The sequence below is a fragment of the Miniopterus natalensis genome, chromosome 8 (genome assembly GCF_054644295.1).
Source record: "Miniopterus natalensis isolate mMinNat1 chromosome 8, mMinNat1.hap1, whole genome shotgun sequence".
In the NCBI taxonomy this organism is placed as follows: domain Eukaryota; kingdom Metazoa; phylum Chordata; class Mammalia; order Chiroptera; family Miniopteridae; genus Miniopterus; species Miniopterus natalensis.
The window spans coordinates 37,409,626-37,426,888 of record NC_142088.1 but is presented as its reverse complement, the minus strand read 5'-3'; the positions used below and the strand labels follow the sequence as shown (position 1 = coordinate 37,426,888).

The following is a 17,263-nucleotide window of genomic DNA, read 5'->3' as shown; positions in this document are numbered from 1 at the left end:
GGTATAGTTTAATTCAAATTAAAGACAGAGTCTGTGTTTAAACCTGCTCCTATGTACTATACAGCCTATGTTAATATGTCTGTCTTGTGTATTCAGGGATAAGTGGAGCTTTCTGGTGTGGGTAACCCTATTTGCCTAATTACTCTCTTGTCACTTACTGCTTCCAGTTAGGAAGTTATATTTCCTGAGGAAATGTCAATAGTTCACAGAGATGAAACTTTTTTATTCCTTTGCAACAGAATCGAATCCTCTGGGTTGATGAGAACAATCTGACAGCTCACGTAGAGGCTGGCATAACAGGACAAGAGTTGGAAAGACAGGTATGTTATTTCTTTAAGATTTTCAAAACTGGTATGTATCCCTTCCTTGAATGAAGTACCTTTCACAATACATTAGACTGAATGAGTTTGTTCAGTTTCTGTTGTGGGTCAGGCATTGAGCTGGATGCTGAGGACACAGTAATGAATAAGACACCATCCCTTACCCTTGGATAGCTTATGTTATATTACAACAGAAAGGTCAATAGACTATTATTCAGAGTGAGAATTTCTGGGTGAAGGTTAAATTTGGGATATTGTGATTCATCAGATGGGGTTAGGAGGAAATGAGTTGGGCAAAGAATGTATCACAGACAATGCAGCATTTAAAATGAGACTTCAGGATGAGTGAGAATTAGCAAAAAGGAGATGGAGTTGGGGAGAACAGTCCATTTAGGAAGCAACATGGACAGAGGCTTTACAGGTAGCTGTTGCTTTTGAGGGACTGCAGATAGCTGACTATGGCTGAGCTCTAGTGTGTATATATGGGAGAATACACATTCTGGTGTTTGTATATTGGGTACCTGAACATGTTGTAGTGTTAAAGGATGAAGGCAGAGAAATGCAAAGAGTTGAGACCATAAAGAGCCTTATAAAGCCCCTTTTAGAAGTTTGAATGTTATTTTTGTACTTGGATAGTTCTGGCTACTGTTTGGAGGTTGGATGGGGCACATAAGGGTAGGTTCAGAGGATGCTGCAATAATTCAAGCAATTGCTGATAGTGACCTGAAATAAAGTAGTAAGAATGGAGCAGAATGGTACAAATTGGACATAGAAGTTTCAGAAGTTGATGATAACTTGTATTAACTGGGTAGATGTTGATATTGGCTATTTATTGAACTTCTCAATGTATAATTTCATTGAAAACTGGTCATCTCATGTAGTTAGTGAAACTCTGGGAGTCCTTATGTACTTTTTGGGGAACCCTAATGAATTTTTGGAAAACTTTAGGTTCCCTTTATGGTTTCTAAGTGCAGGTAATTATTAAAATATATTGGTTCCCTCAACCTCCTCAAACATGGGTAAGATGTTATAATTCAGCTTTTATAAACAAAAATTAAAAAGTCTAATTTGTTGGTGATGTTCTTACCACTTTGTTCAACTTGGGTTACAGAGACACCCCCTTTTTCTTTTTCTTTTTTCTAGATATGTCTTTATTGATTTCCGAGAGAGGAAGGGAGAGGAGAGAGAGAGATAGAAACATCAATGATGAGGGAGTTATTGATCGGCTGCCTCCTGCATGCCCCCCACTGGGGATTGAGCCTGCAACCTGGGCATGTGCTCTGATCGGGAATTGAACCGCAATCTTCTGGATCTTAGGTCAATGCTCAACTCCTGATCCACACCAACCAGGCCCCCTTCCTCTTTTTAACAGGACATGGAGGGAGATCTGACATGCTTATTGATCTTACTTTTCTTGTCTTTTTCCTTCTTTCTTAATAAAGAGTTGAATGAAATTATTAAACTATTTACTGTCTTTATTTTTAATTTAATGCAGTAAGATCAGAGAACTGGAATAAAATTGAATATATTTATTGAGGCAGTGTTAAAGATCTTCAATAAGTCAAGGTTTTATATAAGTCAAGGTAATTAGATTTGTTTATTATAGTTTACAGTGAATGTCAGTGGGCAGAATAATAGTATTTAATGAAAAAAAACAACCTGTAAAAAGTCCTGTATTAGTCTTCCATTATGCCTGACTGAGGCATTATTAACACAGCAATTTTTTTTATAACAGAGGATGGCCTTTCATGTCTCCCAATTTTATATTTTTAATCTTTTTTTTTTTTTAATATATCTTTATTGATTTCAAACAGGAAGGGAGAGGGAGAGAGAGAAATAGAAACATCAATGATGGCGGAGTCATTGATCGGCTGCAGCCCGCAACCCGGGCATGTGCCCTGACCGGGAATCGAACCCCGATCTCCTGGATCCTAGGTTGATGCTCAACCGCTGATCCACGCCCGGCTGGGTGTATATTTTTTATTATGGTATTTGATGTAGTGTTTTAACCATTCCAAGTTTTCTTTTTTTAAAAGGTTAGATTTAAAATTCAAGGAATATATTTCCTTGCAATTTAAATGACATTTTCTTAGACTAGGAACTTCCGGTATTTTACCTACTAGTTTATTTCTCTAAATATGGATATAGAACTTACAGAACTTTCTTTTTGCCTCTTCTAGACTATAATATGGTCTAGACTACATCTGTTTTGATCCCAGTTCAAGTTCTTTCTCATTAAACTCTGTGTCTGTCAATTTCTACTTCAGCTGAGGTAACCAGCTTAAAATGTCCTGCTTTTTCCTTCTAGAAGTTTTAAAATGACACATATATAGTAGTTGGGTAGCACAAATTTTAATCTTCTTAATTTGTAGGTTACATTGATGTTAATATATATAAAATTTAAGGGAGGTCACTAACATGTCAATTATGAATTTTGGGAATTTGTTTTTTAGGCTTATTAAATCTTTGGCTACTTCACTTTATTAGTTAATATCCTGGGGAGGTGTGACTTATGTTTTTTCCCACCTACAGACTCATTTCCCTATGCCTCAGTGTCTTTCTTCATCTATAAAATGAAGATAATAATTCCTACTTCATAAGGTTTTTGTTAGAATGAAATAAGTTAATAATGTAAAGTACTTAGAATTTTTATCATTTCACTAATTTTTATTGGGCACTGTCTGCTTCACTCAAGCACAGCTGACTTTAAATATTCCTTCTACATGCCAAAGACTCCCAAATTTATATCATCACCTCATACTTCTTTCATGAATTCCAGACTTATATATCCAGTTTCCTAGTTGAGGTCTTGACTTACATATCTAATACACATTTTAGACAAAATGTCTTAAACTAACTCAACATTTTAAAAATTGAATTTCTATTTTTTTCCATAGTTAGCTTATTCTGTAGCCTTCTCATTCTCAGTTGATGAAAATGTAGTACTTTCAGCTGCTCAGGCTAAAATCCTTGGAGTCATTTATTTTTATTTTGTTGTTTCATAAAAGTTTTATTGAGGTATAATTGTCATGCAATAAATTGCACTCATTTAAAATGTGCAACTTGAGAGACTTATGATGGCGGCACAGATAAATGTGGTACTAGAATTCTTCCACAACCACATCAAAATGACAAACTACAGAACAACCATCATGCAAAACCACCTGAAATCTAGCTGAATGGAAGCCCTAAAACCGAGGATTTAAATAAAAAGCTACATCAAGACAGATAGGAGGGGTGGAGACATGGAAGCACTGGTCCCATACCCTTATGTGGTGGTTTAAAATTGGAAAGGGTATCTTGGCTGTGGAGATCCCTGCTGAGGATTGAGGGGTCCCAGCCCCACACCAGACCTCCCAGCCAAGGGTTCCAGAGCCAGGAACAGAAGTTCCCATAATTTCTCACTGTAAAAACAAGTGAGGGTTGTGGCTGAGTGAGACAGAGGGCTCCTGGTGTCCCAGGCAGGTCCTCTTAAAGGGCTCATGTGTAAACTTACTCATACTTACTCACTCAGCTCCAGCACTGGGGCAGCAGCTTGAATGGAACCATGAACATATGGGAAGGAACTGAATTGTCTTGCATCAGGGCAAGAGCTGGGGACGCGCAGTGTTATGCCAGACAAAAGTGATGGCAGAAGCCATTTTTCCTTTTCTGAGACCACCCCTACAGAGCCGGCAGGCGGGCACCATATTTGAGTCTCCATCAGCCTGGCTCACACTGTTCACTCTGCCCTGGTGATTCCCCGAGACCCTGCCTCACCCAACTTGCGGGCCAACCCAAGCTGTTTCCAGTGACTTTTCCGTGATAATAGCTTTTCTTGGCTCATGCTTCAGACTTTCCTAAAATCTCAAGCAGCATCTGGCCTCTGTGTACCCTGTACCTCTTGATAAATGGCCCCAGGCTTGGCACTAGTGGAAGCTGCCTTTGGTTCACAGCTTGACCTCTCCCGGGCACCTCCAAGCCCAGCACAAATAGCAGCCATCTGCAAATCATGCTGTAGCTTGTGCCAGTGGCCCCAGGGCACACGCTGTGGCTGACTTTGCACTTCCCAGGAGGCCCCAGAGTCAGTGCACCTGGTAGACAGCTTCAGACCACCTCAGATTACAACCCTACTACCTCGACGAATGACACACTCAAGAGGTGGACTCAGTGAACACCAAAGCCCCACTGAAGCAAGTCCTGCTCCATAGGGTCAGCTCCTGCACAGCAGTTCCTCCACTATAGTCATAGCCGGTCCTTGCAGCTGATCAGTCTGGGGTCAGTCTCTCCCAGTGACACCAACAGCAATCAAGGCTCAACTACAACAGGACAGTGCACACAGCCCACACAGGGGCCCACCTGGAGCACCCAGCTTGGGTGACTGATGAGGCTGTGCCACTGGACCCTACAGGACACGTACTACACAAGGCCACTCTACCAAGTTCAAGAGATATCGCAGCTCTACCTAATACATAGAGAGAAATATAGTGAAGCAGCCAGAATGTGGAGACAAAGAAACAGATCTCAAATGAAAGAACAGGAGAAATGTCCAGAAAAAGAACTAAATGAAATGGAAGCAAACAAACTTACCAGATACAGAGTTCAAAACAGTGGTTATAAGATGCTCAAGGAACTTACTGAGAACTTCAAGGAACTTTAAGTTTAGAACTTTAACGCATGAAAAAGGACATAGCAACCATAAGGAAAGAACCAGTCAGAGATGAAGATTACACTAACTGAAATAAAGAATAATTTACAGGAAGCAACAGTAGAGTAGATGAAACCAAGAATCAAATCAGCAATTTGGAGTAGAAGGAAGCAAAAAACAACCAGAACAGCAAAAAGAAGAGAGAACCCAAAAAAATGAAGATAGTGTAATGAGCCCCTGGGACAATTTCAAATGTACCAGCATTCGCATCATGGGGGTAACAGAAGGAGAAGAAAGAGAGCAAGAACTTGAAAATCTATTCGAAAAAATAATGACAGAAGACTTACCTAACCTGGTGAAGGAAATAGACATACAAGTCCAGGAAGCACATAGAGTCCCAAACTCTGTATATACCTATAGAAATAATTTAAATGTGTATTTAATGACTTGCTTCTGTATAGGTAATGTGGAGATTTTGTCATGAGAATATATGAAAACTATCTTTTCAGTACCTAGCACATCTAAACCCTCCATGAATATCTTTTCTTTTCCTTCCCTAATTTTAGAAAACTTGAGTAACAGTAGTCTTTTGAGAGTAAATAATATGATTATAAATTGTTTGGGAGGGAAGAAATATAGCAGTCTGATAATCTTTATTTTAATCTGTTCAGTCATGAATTTAAGCTACCTACTTGTGGGTGGTTATTAACCTTAAAATTAAATAAATGTATTAAATATTTAGTGAAAAATCCTATTATGTAACAATTGATATATTTTAAACCTTGTTTTCCTAGCAACAAAACTATAAAAGGTAAATAAATAATTTGCATTGCTTGTGTGGGAAAGCTAACAAATTATATTTAACCTAATTGGCTCTCAAATTTTGAATTACAACTTTCATACCATACTTAAATATGCGGATATGAACATAGCTGACATATTCTACATCTGTGCATGGCTTACTTGAAAAATAGAAGCAGTTGCTTAACTGGATGACTATCAAATGGTCAACACAGATTGATGGGCTTGAGTGCAATAGACAGTGGGTATGCAGATGGTGGTGTCTGTACTGTTTGACATGAGATGGCTGAGTCTTTAAAATGATTTCAGTGGAATGGCTTTGGTGTTGTTACAGTAAAGGGCATCCATTCAACCTCAGGTGCTGTGCAGATGGCAAAGCCAAGCTAATATAGAAAAATGAGAAACAAGTGACTATTTAATGTACAGGAATGCATGATCTGCATCACAAATAAATGACAGTATTACATGCAGGAAACCTAGCCAGATGGCTGTACATTAAAACACATGACTCCTAGAGAGAATTAAGTACAGGCAATTTGCTTGGATTTTCTGCAGGCCTGCTGCATATTATATTAGGGTAGGGAGAACAAGAGATTAAATGCTTTATTTATTGAAAGTGTTTAGGTGAAGTTGGCAGTTATTTAAACATAATCTGATCTCCAGAAGTATTTAAATGGTCTCTTTGTGGGGGGAAAAAAAGTAGGGAGGTTAGTTGACTTTAACCTTAAAAGATATAAGGAGTAAGACTAGCTAGTGAACTTGTGGAAAATGCAACTATCTTTTGGACCTCATTTTTTAGTTTTATAAAGTTTTACTCAAAGAAAAGCTTAAAAAAAATTTGGGACAAGTATGATGAAAGAAATATTTCTTTTTTTTTTAACATAGGTTTTAATGAGTACAAATTCCAGTGACATATGGGAATTTTAAAGTGGAAAGAGTTAATGTGTTGAGTGCTGTGTGAAATGGGACCATTTTCACTAGTAAAACATTACATTTTTGTTTTTCAGCTTAAAGAAAGTGGTTATTGTACAGGTCATGAACCAGATTCCCTGGAATTCAGCACTGTGGGAGGATGGGTATCTACTCGGGCATCAGGCATGAAGAAGAATATCTATGGCAATATTGAAGACTTGGTAAATTTTTTCTAGCTATTATGTAATAATTGATTAATATATAGAGATTATTATAAAGTGATGAATGCCTTTAAAAATTGATTTGGATAGTGGAGTCTCCTCAGAAATATGCTTCTTTTGATTATGGTAATACTGTATATGACAGAAGCAGGTAAAAGACACAATGGTCATTACTTAAGGTTGTTCTTTTTCAGGTGACTAACATTTAAGCTTTATAAATGTTTCATAGTATCTGACTTATAAAATATAGAAATATTATTTGATAATCCTCATGGAGCTTCAGTCTTCATCTCTACCAAAATTTTAGTCAGTTTATTTAGGTGATCTCGTCATTGCTACTCTTTTGCTTTAGGAGATTTTTATATTTATTTTTCTGAAAAAAAATTTCTATATAAAGAGCCTGAATGAAAATGTTCTAGTAAGTGGCAGTATAACCTCTAATGTCTTATGCACACACCATTTTGTTTTAGCTGACCTGGTGCCAGTGCTCTGAGAGTTATTTTGATAATAGTGTAATAACTATGCGCATCCTGGTTAGTAATTAAGTATCACTTGTTCCATTTGTAGCTTTTAGTAGTGTGACCTAATAGTTATGTCACCTTGTGCAAAATGGTTCGCCTTTCTAGAGAAATTTTCTCCTCTGTGAAACAGAACAAGTAATGTTAATTGCTGTATAGAATTACAAGAAGTAAAGGACATAAAATGAAAACTCTTAGCAGTTCTGGTATGTAGTAGGTGCTTCAAAAGTATTAGTTGTCTTATCACCAATATTTTGATAACAATTTTAAATAACTTTATAAGACTATTAAAATGATATTCTTAACATTATTCTTAGAGCTATTTATCTTTGCTTTTCAAATCTAAAGATTCAACATTTTCATCAATATCTTCATTACTTGAAATTTTAGTGAATTGTGATTCTTTATAGTTAACACCAAGCAATTTAAGACTTTAAGTGTCTATATTATGAATACTTTTAAAATGCTTACATTATCCTGTTTATTTTATTTTTACTGAGGATATTTTAGAAATCAAATTTTTGTTTTGCAATTAAAATAAATTCAGTTTCAGAGAGAGGATTTGATCCTTTTGCTATTGGATTATTGAGAGCTTTATCAGAATTAAACAAATATTTGACAGATTGCTCCATTTACTACTGCTAAGCATGTAGTTTACTTTAATCCTTTTTAGAGATATTTAAAGCATACATCCTAATGTATTTATTTGCATTAGTGATTACTTAGCATATTTTATTTTTAACATAAATGTCTTTACAGCATATAATTTCCACTGAAACTGTCTTAATTTACATTAGTTGCTTTTATGAAAACTCTAATGAAGTTGATATATTATTCCTTTATGTGGCTAGAGTAGAACTCATGAAAAACATTAAACTCTTTGAATGTGTTAATATATTTCTCTAATCAATATTGGTGCATATTTCTTTGAAGTACAATAAGTAATGATACTAATACCTATTTAACTGTTTGAAAAAAGCTGAAGATAGTTGGATAGTATAAAATTTTAACATTATAATCTGAAAATTGAGATTTCTTAGTGCTTTCTGTGTATGATGGGATAAACTTTTCATCTTAAATTCTGGTTGCTACTTGTTTTCAAGGTCATTTTAAGGAGTTCTAATTATAGTCCAACTCAAATATTTTTAATTTAGTGAAATGATTTCCTGAGCTTTTCTGATTAAATGATTATGATTTCTTATGGTATGCTATAAAGTTGAAGCTCTTAGCCATTAGCAATAATCCATTGCTTCTGTGAAAGAGTCCTTAGTATACTTTTCAGTTATGAAACACAGAAGGAAATTCAGATATGCTATGGATATTAACTACATAAAATAATTTTTAACACTTTTAACATTTTTGTTTTTATCCTTCCAGACCACTTTCTAGGCATGCTCACAAATGTGTATATCTGGTTTTTAATATAAAAAGAGATCACACTCTGTTTATTCTGCTTTTTAAATTATCAACATGTTAATACGTAAATGAATGTAGTTTTGCACCATCATTTAAATAGAGTGCATATAATTCACTTATTGATAATTCTTAGTTTATTAAAGTAACTCCCTATTAGTGAATATTTAAGTTATTCTTGACTTCAAAATTATAGAAAACAAAGGGGAAAATAACTACTTAAGTAATCTTTTTTAGCGTACATCTTTAATTGTTTGTTTGGGGGCTAATAAGTTCCTAGAGCTTGAATTGTTGGCCAAGGTACTTATATATTTTTAAGCCTTTGGATCCTTCCAGCCAAATTGCTCTATAGGAATTTTGTGTCATTGACATCCCACTAGCGTGAGAATCTTTATTTTATTGGACTCTTTATATTTTGTCTTAATTTTTAATTTCTTTAATTGCTAATAAATGTAAACTTTTAAAACGATCTCTTTGGCAATTTTTATTTCTTATTTTGTAAGTTGCTTATTGATGTTCTCTGCTCGTTTTCTTCAACAATACATAGACTATTTTTATTTATTTGCCTGAAAAGCATTCTGAAAATGTGTTGGATTTTTACCTAACCATTTTTGATTCAGATCTCAGGAACAATTTTTGAGTGACCCCCCACCCTGCCACTTCTCCCCCTGACACACACACTGTACACTTACTTTCTCATCTGTGTGAAACATATGTCACTGATTTATCATACACATGTCTCCCTCCCTCTCTTTAACTCAGTCACTGGATCTTCCTCTTCATCCCAATTTTGACCTGATCATAATTAATACTTTATTCTTTTCACTCTTTACTACTAAGTAGGCAAGTTAGGTAAGGTGAAGGAGGGAAAAAGGCAAGAAGAATGTTTTTTTTTTAGAATTCTAAGCAGTGTTTGACATGAATAATAGTTTCATAAATATTGTTAAATAAGTGAAATAATGAACCTATTATATTATGATCATTGCTTATTTCTTCTGTCCTTTATTTCTTTGTTACATAGATAACCTGAGACTAAATTTGGTTTAAAGAAATGTGCTTAAGGTGGTCTTTTTTTTTTTTTTTAAATATATCTTTATTGATTTCAGAGAGAGGAAGGGAGAGGGAGAGAGATAGAAACATCAATGATGTGAGAGTCGTCATTGATCGGCTGCCTCCTGCAAACCCCTGACTGGGGATCTAGCTTGCAACCCGGGCATGTGCTCTAACCGGGAATCGAACGGGGACCTCTTGGATCCTAGGTTGATGCTCAACCTCTAAGCCATGCCCAGCCAGGCTTAAGGTGGTCTTAAGGTAATGAATATACCTAAACCAATAAGAATTTTAAATTGATTTGTCCCTCTTTTAAATTTTATAAAGTTTATTTTTAGTCTAAGAATTACTAAAAGATATTAGCATTCTGAAGGGCATCAACATTTATCACCTAACCCAATATTTAAAAAGTAGTGTTTTATATAAATATATGGATGTGTGTACACACACACACAACATTCATTGACAAATGTCTAGAATTTACATCCTCCATTGTATTAAACAGGTGGTTCATATAAAAATGGTAACACCTAGAGGTATAATAGAAAAAAGCTGTCAAGGACCTCGTATGTCAACAGGCCCTGATATCCATCACTTCATCATGGGATCTGAAGGTAAATATAACTGCAGATTTATTATGAAAAAATAGAGGTTAGTGCTCAGTTTTGTGAAAATCTGTGATATTGTGATATCAGATCTTTGAAAGAAAGAAATATATATTTAAAGATGGTGATTTTTAAAATGTTTTATTACTTTAGTACTTCATAAAATTTTTATTATGAGAACATCTTATTAAACTTTCTCTTACATTTTACTTTTTTATAGTTTTAGAGACAGCTTGGTCTTTTTGGTTTTATTTGATTTTTCTTTTAGAGTTTTTAATATTATAAGAAAAATAGTAGCTAGGCTTAAAATGGTTTGCTTTAACATTTTATATTATTATATGCTTTAATGTCTGAATAATTAGGGAGAAAAGACTGATAAAGTGTTGTTTTAATGTCTGGTCTTTCTATAATTATATCTTTTGTTATTGCTATTTGCTTTGTTTAAGAAGCGGAATTTAAAATTCTGTTTATTTATATTTTTTTCACTACTTAAGTAGTAGCCTTTGCTAGGCTACTTGATTCTGTGTAGATTAGAATGTAGTTATTTTATTCCAAATATTTAATTACTGTACCAATCAGAAAAAAAACCCACTAATCTCCCTTCTCTTGTGCAAGCTAACTGTTATGTAGGCACTGTGAATTGAAGGTGAACATGGGCTTATTTTTTAATTCTTAGAATTGTAGCGAGGGATACTCCATTTCAGAGAAATCAGATAAAACAGGGTTTCTAAATTAGCAGAGGAACTCATTACTAACTTAAGAAGGTGATACAAGCTGAAAAAAAAGATACATCCTGGAAATATTTAACTAGATGCATAAATGTATTTTATATGGATAAAAGCAAATTATAATAAACTAGGGTAAATTCTAACCTTTGACACTAATGTCAAGGAGGGGAAAAACAAACTATTATGTCTCTTGGGACATGCTAGCGGTCAGCTACTGAGTTATGATCAGGGGAATAATTTAGATCTTTTTCATGACAACCAGTGACAAACCTTTGTCAAGATATCTCCCAAGTTTACTCTGTTATTTTTTATTTTTTAATATATATTTTTAATTAAATTTATTAGGGTGACTTTGGTTAATAAAATTTTATAGGTTTCAAGTGTACAATTCTATGACACATGATCTGTATATTGCATTGTGTGCCCACCACCCAAAGTCAAATCTCCTTCTGTCACCATATAGTGACCCCCTTTATCCTTTATAACCCACCCCCTTTCCTCTGGTAACCACCATACTGTTGCTGCCTATGTCTGAGGTTTTCTTTGTTTGTTTTTCTTGTTTGTTCCTACTCCATTTCTAATTGGTATGCTCTTCTAAGGAAGAAAAGAACAGTTTTAATGAGAAAAATAAAATGTTAAATTCCTTTAAATCATATGGTTCTCTATTATTATTTTGGAACTTTTTATACTATTGCATCAGCTAAAAGTTAACTAAAAGTATATAACTTTTTGCTATCAGATGTCTAACTTAATAACAATTAGGTATTAAAACTTATAAATATAAATTACCTTTTCAAGTGACCACTTCAGACATTTTTTTAATCCCATTGATTAGCATTTTTAAAATTTTGGTTGCTAGGTACTGTGCTGGCACACTCAGGACACAGATAATAATAGACCAGTATAATAAAGTCTATGATAGACATAAACACTGGAAAATATAGACAGAAGTTCTCATTAATGGGTATTAGGAGAACTTACTGAAAGAAGCTATGCCTAAAGTGGTCCTTGAGGGTTGATAAGAAGAAAATAATTTCTGACAGGGTTGAGGGAATTACCCTGAAGAGAAAACTGCATGTGGACAGGCTTAGAAGTGAGAAAGAACCATGTCTGCTTTATGAAGCTTTAAGTTTTTCAGTATAATGGGGATATAAGATTTAATTGTAGGATGGAGTGGGTAGCAGGTCTAAGGGCAGAGGTTATAGGATGGTTAGAGAGATAAAGTGGTCTTTATGCCTTTTTAAATAGTTTTGACTTCATCTAGAAGACTGGACTGCCTCCCTCTGGTCAATTATTGAGTAAATTTAAAGAAGACAAACTCATTAGTATAAAAACGTATATTCTAGGGTAAATCACTGTATTTAAATGAGATTTTATTATAAGCGTACATGCAGAATACCATAATTATTTAAGGGCGTGATCTGTGAAATCTGTCAGATCTGGATTTCAGTTCTAGTTTCACTACTTATGTTTCTGTGACTTGGTGTAAATTAAGTGATTTTCTATGCCCAGTGTCCTCAGCTGTAATATGAGGATAATAAAGTGATAATCTTCATAAACTTTTTGTGAGAAATGAGATTATGCTAAGCAGTTTATAAACTTGTACTAAGTACTCAGTAAATGTTAAATTTATCACTATTCTGACTTTATTATTTTGGCATTAATGATCTTTACAAGTATACTTATGGTCCCTAATCTCCATTTCTGTATGTATGTGGATGTAGAGTCATCATAGTATAGGCCAAGAGACAGCATGATTGAGGAAATAATTTTATGTGAAACCATATTCTTTTATAAAATGTAACTTATCTACTATTTTGAACTAAATCACCTTAAATGTGAATCATAAACTTTTCCATGAGCTTTAAAATATTTTTCTTTTATTGCAGTTAAATCATTTGAGGACAGTGTTGGAAGCATTACCATTAAAAAGCCTATTTCGTCCTATCCTACTAAGTTCCACATGTGACTAACCACTTTAAGTTTAATGTTTTTGTCTTGTTTTGTGTTAAGAATCTCATAATTTTTTAACAGGCAGCTTCTCATTTTAAATGCTCTAACATGATCAATATAATGGAAATTACAATAAGCAGTCAAAGCATTTGAAATGCTTTGCATTCTTTTCCTATGTATGGCGTTTACTAGTAACTTACAATGATTTGCTCTTCCATTTGAAAAATAGTTAAAAGTACTTTTAAAAACAGACATGACCCCCTTTTAGCCTTTTCTGTAAGATGAAATGCTTATTATCGGTTCTCTTTTTGTAGTTTTACTAGTCATCTTTTGGTTAAATAAAGCTCATCCTTTACTGGATTCCTCAGGAGAGGCACAGTTGTATATCCCATGAATTCTAGAATGTTCTAAACTGTTTTTCTGCAGCCTTGATACTTGGCAGGGCAGCTTGAGTGGATGTGATATTCTTAGGTCACACTTTCTTTCCTTGTTTTTTGAAAATGCAGCTCTACTGTTGGTTTGGTTTTGTATGTTGTTTTCAAGAAATATGATGCTAGCTTTCTTGGCTTTGTAGCTTGTTTCCTCTTTTTGCCTGGAGGCCCTGAGTATTTTTTGTTTCATTATTGTTAAAGTTTACTGCTTTTACAACTCAGAATTTATTATCCTGTGTCATTCTGCTCTGGTACCCAGTGGACCCTTTCAATGTGTATATTCAGATCTTATTTTATTTGTGGGAATTTTTTTGGGTTGTAGTGTTAAATATTAGGGTTTTTTTCCTTGTTTTGATTTTTCTTCTTCTGGAACACCAATTATACATATATTTTACTTCCTTCGCTTGTTTTCCATTTCAACTACTGTTTCTCTGATCTTTTTTCTTGACTTGTTTTATTTCATTTCCATTCTTTTGGTTATTTTCCTGCCTTTCTTCAATACCCTTTTTAAAGATTTCATTTGAATCTATTCTCTGTTCTCTTTTGGATACCTTATAACTTAGCCTTCATTTTTTATGTTTTCTGTTGTTGTTGCTGTTCTATTACTTTCCTGAGTTTGGTCATCTCTTATTTTATTTCTTGTTTTTTGTCCACTTATGATTTGCTCTTCTGATTGAGGTATTTTTAGTGTTTATATTTCTGATTGAGGTATTTTTTTATATCCCCAGGTACTTGTTTGACAATATTTAATTTAGTTTGAAATGTGTTACAGTTTTCTTTAGGATCATGATTGGTTTGGAGGAGCTTTTCACCTGCAGAAAAGCTTTTGTTTATATTTCCTGACCTTTTTGCAAGGTTTTTATGGATTTGGTCTGCTTTTCTCTGTTCCTGTTTATTACTTGGAAAGGATTCCTACTATGAGAGTTTTTTCTGTTCTTTCTACCCCCTTTTGTGCTCCTTGTTTTATGGATGGTGGTGGTTTTGTTGGTAGAAGGCAGGGCATGTCTTGTCTCTCTTTCATTTCTGTGAGATCTGTAATTTTTATTTTTTATTTTATTCTTTCCCTTCACAGCTTTGTCTCCAAGGACTACCACATTCTTCTAAATATAATGCTCCCCTGAAGATATTCTGCTTGCTTCTCCAAGGCTGCCATTTCTGGTTCCTCCCATTTTCAAACCCCTCCATATAGCCAGGGCTATGGATTACCCAGCCTTGTATAATATTTTGGCATTTCTGTTGCACTTTTACATTCTGGGGTTGATTTTGTCTGCTTCCTCTAAGTCTTGTGCTACTCTCTGATCTTTCTTATGCAGTCTTTTAAACCTCCTCTTACTTTCTGCTCTTATAAGCTTGTAGTACCTGGAAGGCTGTAGAAGGTTTGTTGGAATTATTTTTTATCTCTACTTACAAGTAGTTTAAAGGTCATAGCATTTTGTTGGGTTTTTCTTTTTTTGGTCTCTTAGTAATTCCTGTGTGATTTTGTTTTCCTTGTTGATTTTTATGTTTTGGGGGGGAAAGTAGAGGGAGAGGATTCAGAATCAAATGACTGCCAATCTCTCAATCCTGAAGTCACCTGAAAGTGTATTTTCAAATTATGGAATATTTTATTTACTTCAAGCAAATACTTGCATTTTATATTAAATAACAATTGATGCATTTAATTTTTTTAAGAACATATTTGAAAACTATAAAATTTATTTGTAACATTTTTTATTAAAACAGAAAAGTGAATGGCATATTAGCCTCTATTTTGTCATATTGCTGTGGAGTTATTTGTAAAAAATTACATTAAGTGGATATAAAATATTGGTATAATGTGCATATATAATCAAGTGATATATAATCTTGTATCAAGTGATAGGTAATCAAGTGTTTTATATCATGTCACTGACATAATATTCTCAGAGCAAAAGAATCAATAAATATGATAAAACCCAACCCAAGTGAGCCTTTTTATGAAGTGACTTTAGATGTATCCATTTGTGATTGGTTTAATTTGAATATAAGTCTTAATGGAATATGCCCTCTATCAGTCTGCATTTTGGACCTGGATGTATTTTGGTGTCACAGTGGGACCTCCCTGCATAACTCATAGCTGGATAGTTAGGCAGACTTGCTGTGGTCATTTCATTAACCTTGCAATAATGCAAAGTGTCATTTTACTAATTTAAAAAAAAAAATCTCACTTGTAGTTTTATGCTGGTTTTTACTACTTTAAAGTGCCTACTATACATATAAGGCAATTTGGGTATATGTACATACATGTACAAAATTCAGGAGGTACTGAAGAATTTTTAGGGGAAAATCTGCCTCCTCTCCCTGTCTTTCAGACATCTCCCTTCCCCATTGCAAACACAATTGCTATATATAAGCATATACTGTATGTTGTCTTCTCACTTTGTTGATGGTTTCTTTTGCTGTGCAGAAGCTTTTTAGTTTGACGTAGTCTCACTTGTTTGTTTTGATTTTGTTGCTTGTGCTTTAGGTGATTTCTAAAAAATCATTACCAAGATTGTTGCCAAGTAGCTTTCTTCCTATATTTTCTTCCAGGAGTTTCATGGTTTTAGGTCTTACATTTAAGTCTTTCATTCATTTTGAGTTAATTTTTCTGAGTAATATAAGATAGGGGTCAAGTTTCATTTCTTTAACATGTGAACATCCAGTTTTCCCAGCACCACTAATTAAAGACTGTCTGTTCTTCATTGTGTGTTCTTACCTCCCTTGTCAAATATTAATTGATTGTATATACTTGGATTTATTTCTGGGCTCTGTATTCTGTTCTACTGGTCTATTTTTCTGTTTTTATGCTAGTGCCATACTGTTTTGATTACTGTAACTTTATAGTATAGCTTGCAATCAGGAAGTGTGACAACTCTGGCTTAGGGTTTCTTTGTCTATTCAGAGTCTTTTTGTGGTTCCACCACCATGAATTTTAGGAGGTTTTATTTTTCTGTAAAAAATGCATTGGAATTTTGATAGGGATTGCATTGAATCTATAGACGGCTTTTGCTAGTATTGGCATGTTAACAATATTAATTCTTCCAATAAATGAACATGGGATAACTTTCTGTTTACTGTATTTGTGTTTTTGATTTCTTTCATCAATACTTCGTAGTTTTCAGAGTAGGGATCTTTCATCTCCCCTGTTAAATTGATTTTTAAGTATATTATTGTTTTCAGTGCTGTTGTAAATGGGATCGATGTATTTCTTTTTCATAAAATTCATTGTTAGTGTGTATAAATGCTATTAATTTTTGTATATTAATTTTGTATCTTGTAAAACTATACTGAATTTATTGATTAGTTCTAAGAACTTTTTTGTTGAATCTTTAGGATTTTCTATATATAAAATCATGTCACCCACAAATAGAAACAGTATTATTTCTTCCTTTCTAATTCTGATGTCCTTTTCATTCTTGCCTGATTGCTCTGGCTAGGACTTCCAGTATCACACACTGTTCCTACCCAGGGAAGCTAGCTGACCTGCAGTTTTGCTTGCATCTCTAATAAGTTTACCTTTGTCCTTTCAATTACCATTTACCGCATTCTCTGCTATTTTACAGAGTTTCATTACATAGGTATGATCGATTAAACCATTGACCACTGAACTTCTCCATACTCTGTTGTAAATAAAAGAATTTCCTTTGGAAAGAGATTAGGAACTGTTTTATGGCTTGTTTCTCC

General features: G+C 34.1%; 1 protein-coding gene across 2 annotated transcripts in view; it reads left to right on the top strand.

Moving 5' to 3' along the window:
• Nucleotides 1-17,263, top strand: part of AGPS (alkylglycerone phosphate synthase) — a 117,950-nt gene that overhangs the window by 42,200 nt on the left and 58,487 nt on the right. For both annotated transcript variants that reach the window (XM_016225126.2, XM_087819746.1), the window contains exons 8-10: nt 240-320; nt 6,756-6,881; nt 10,368-10,476. In XM_016225126.2, the coding sequence (XP_016080612.2) occupies nt 240-320; nt 6,756-6,881; nt 10,368-10,476 (316 nt within the window). The remainder of the gene's footprint in view (nt 1-239; nt 321-6,755; nt 6,882-10,367; nt 10,477-17,263) is intronic.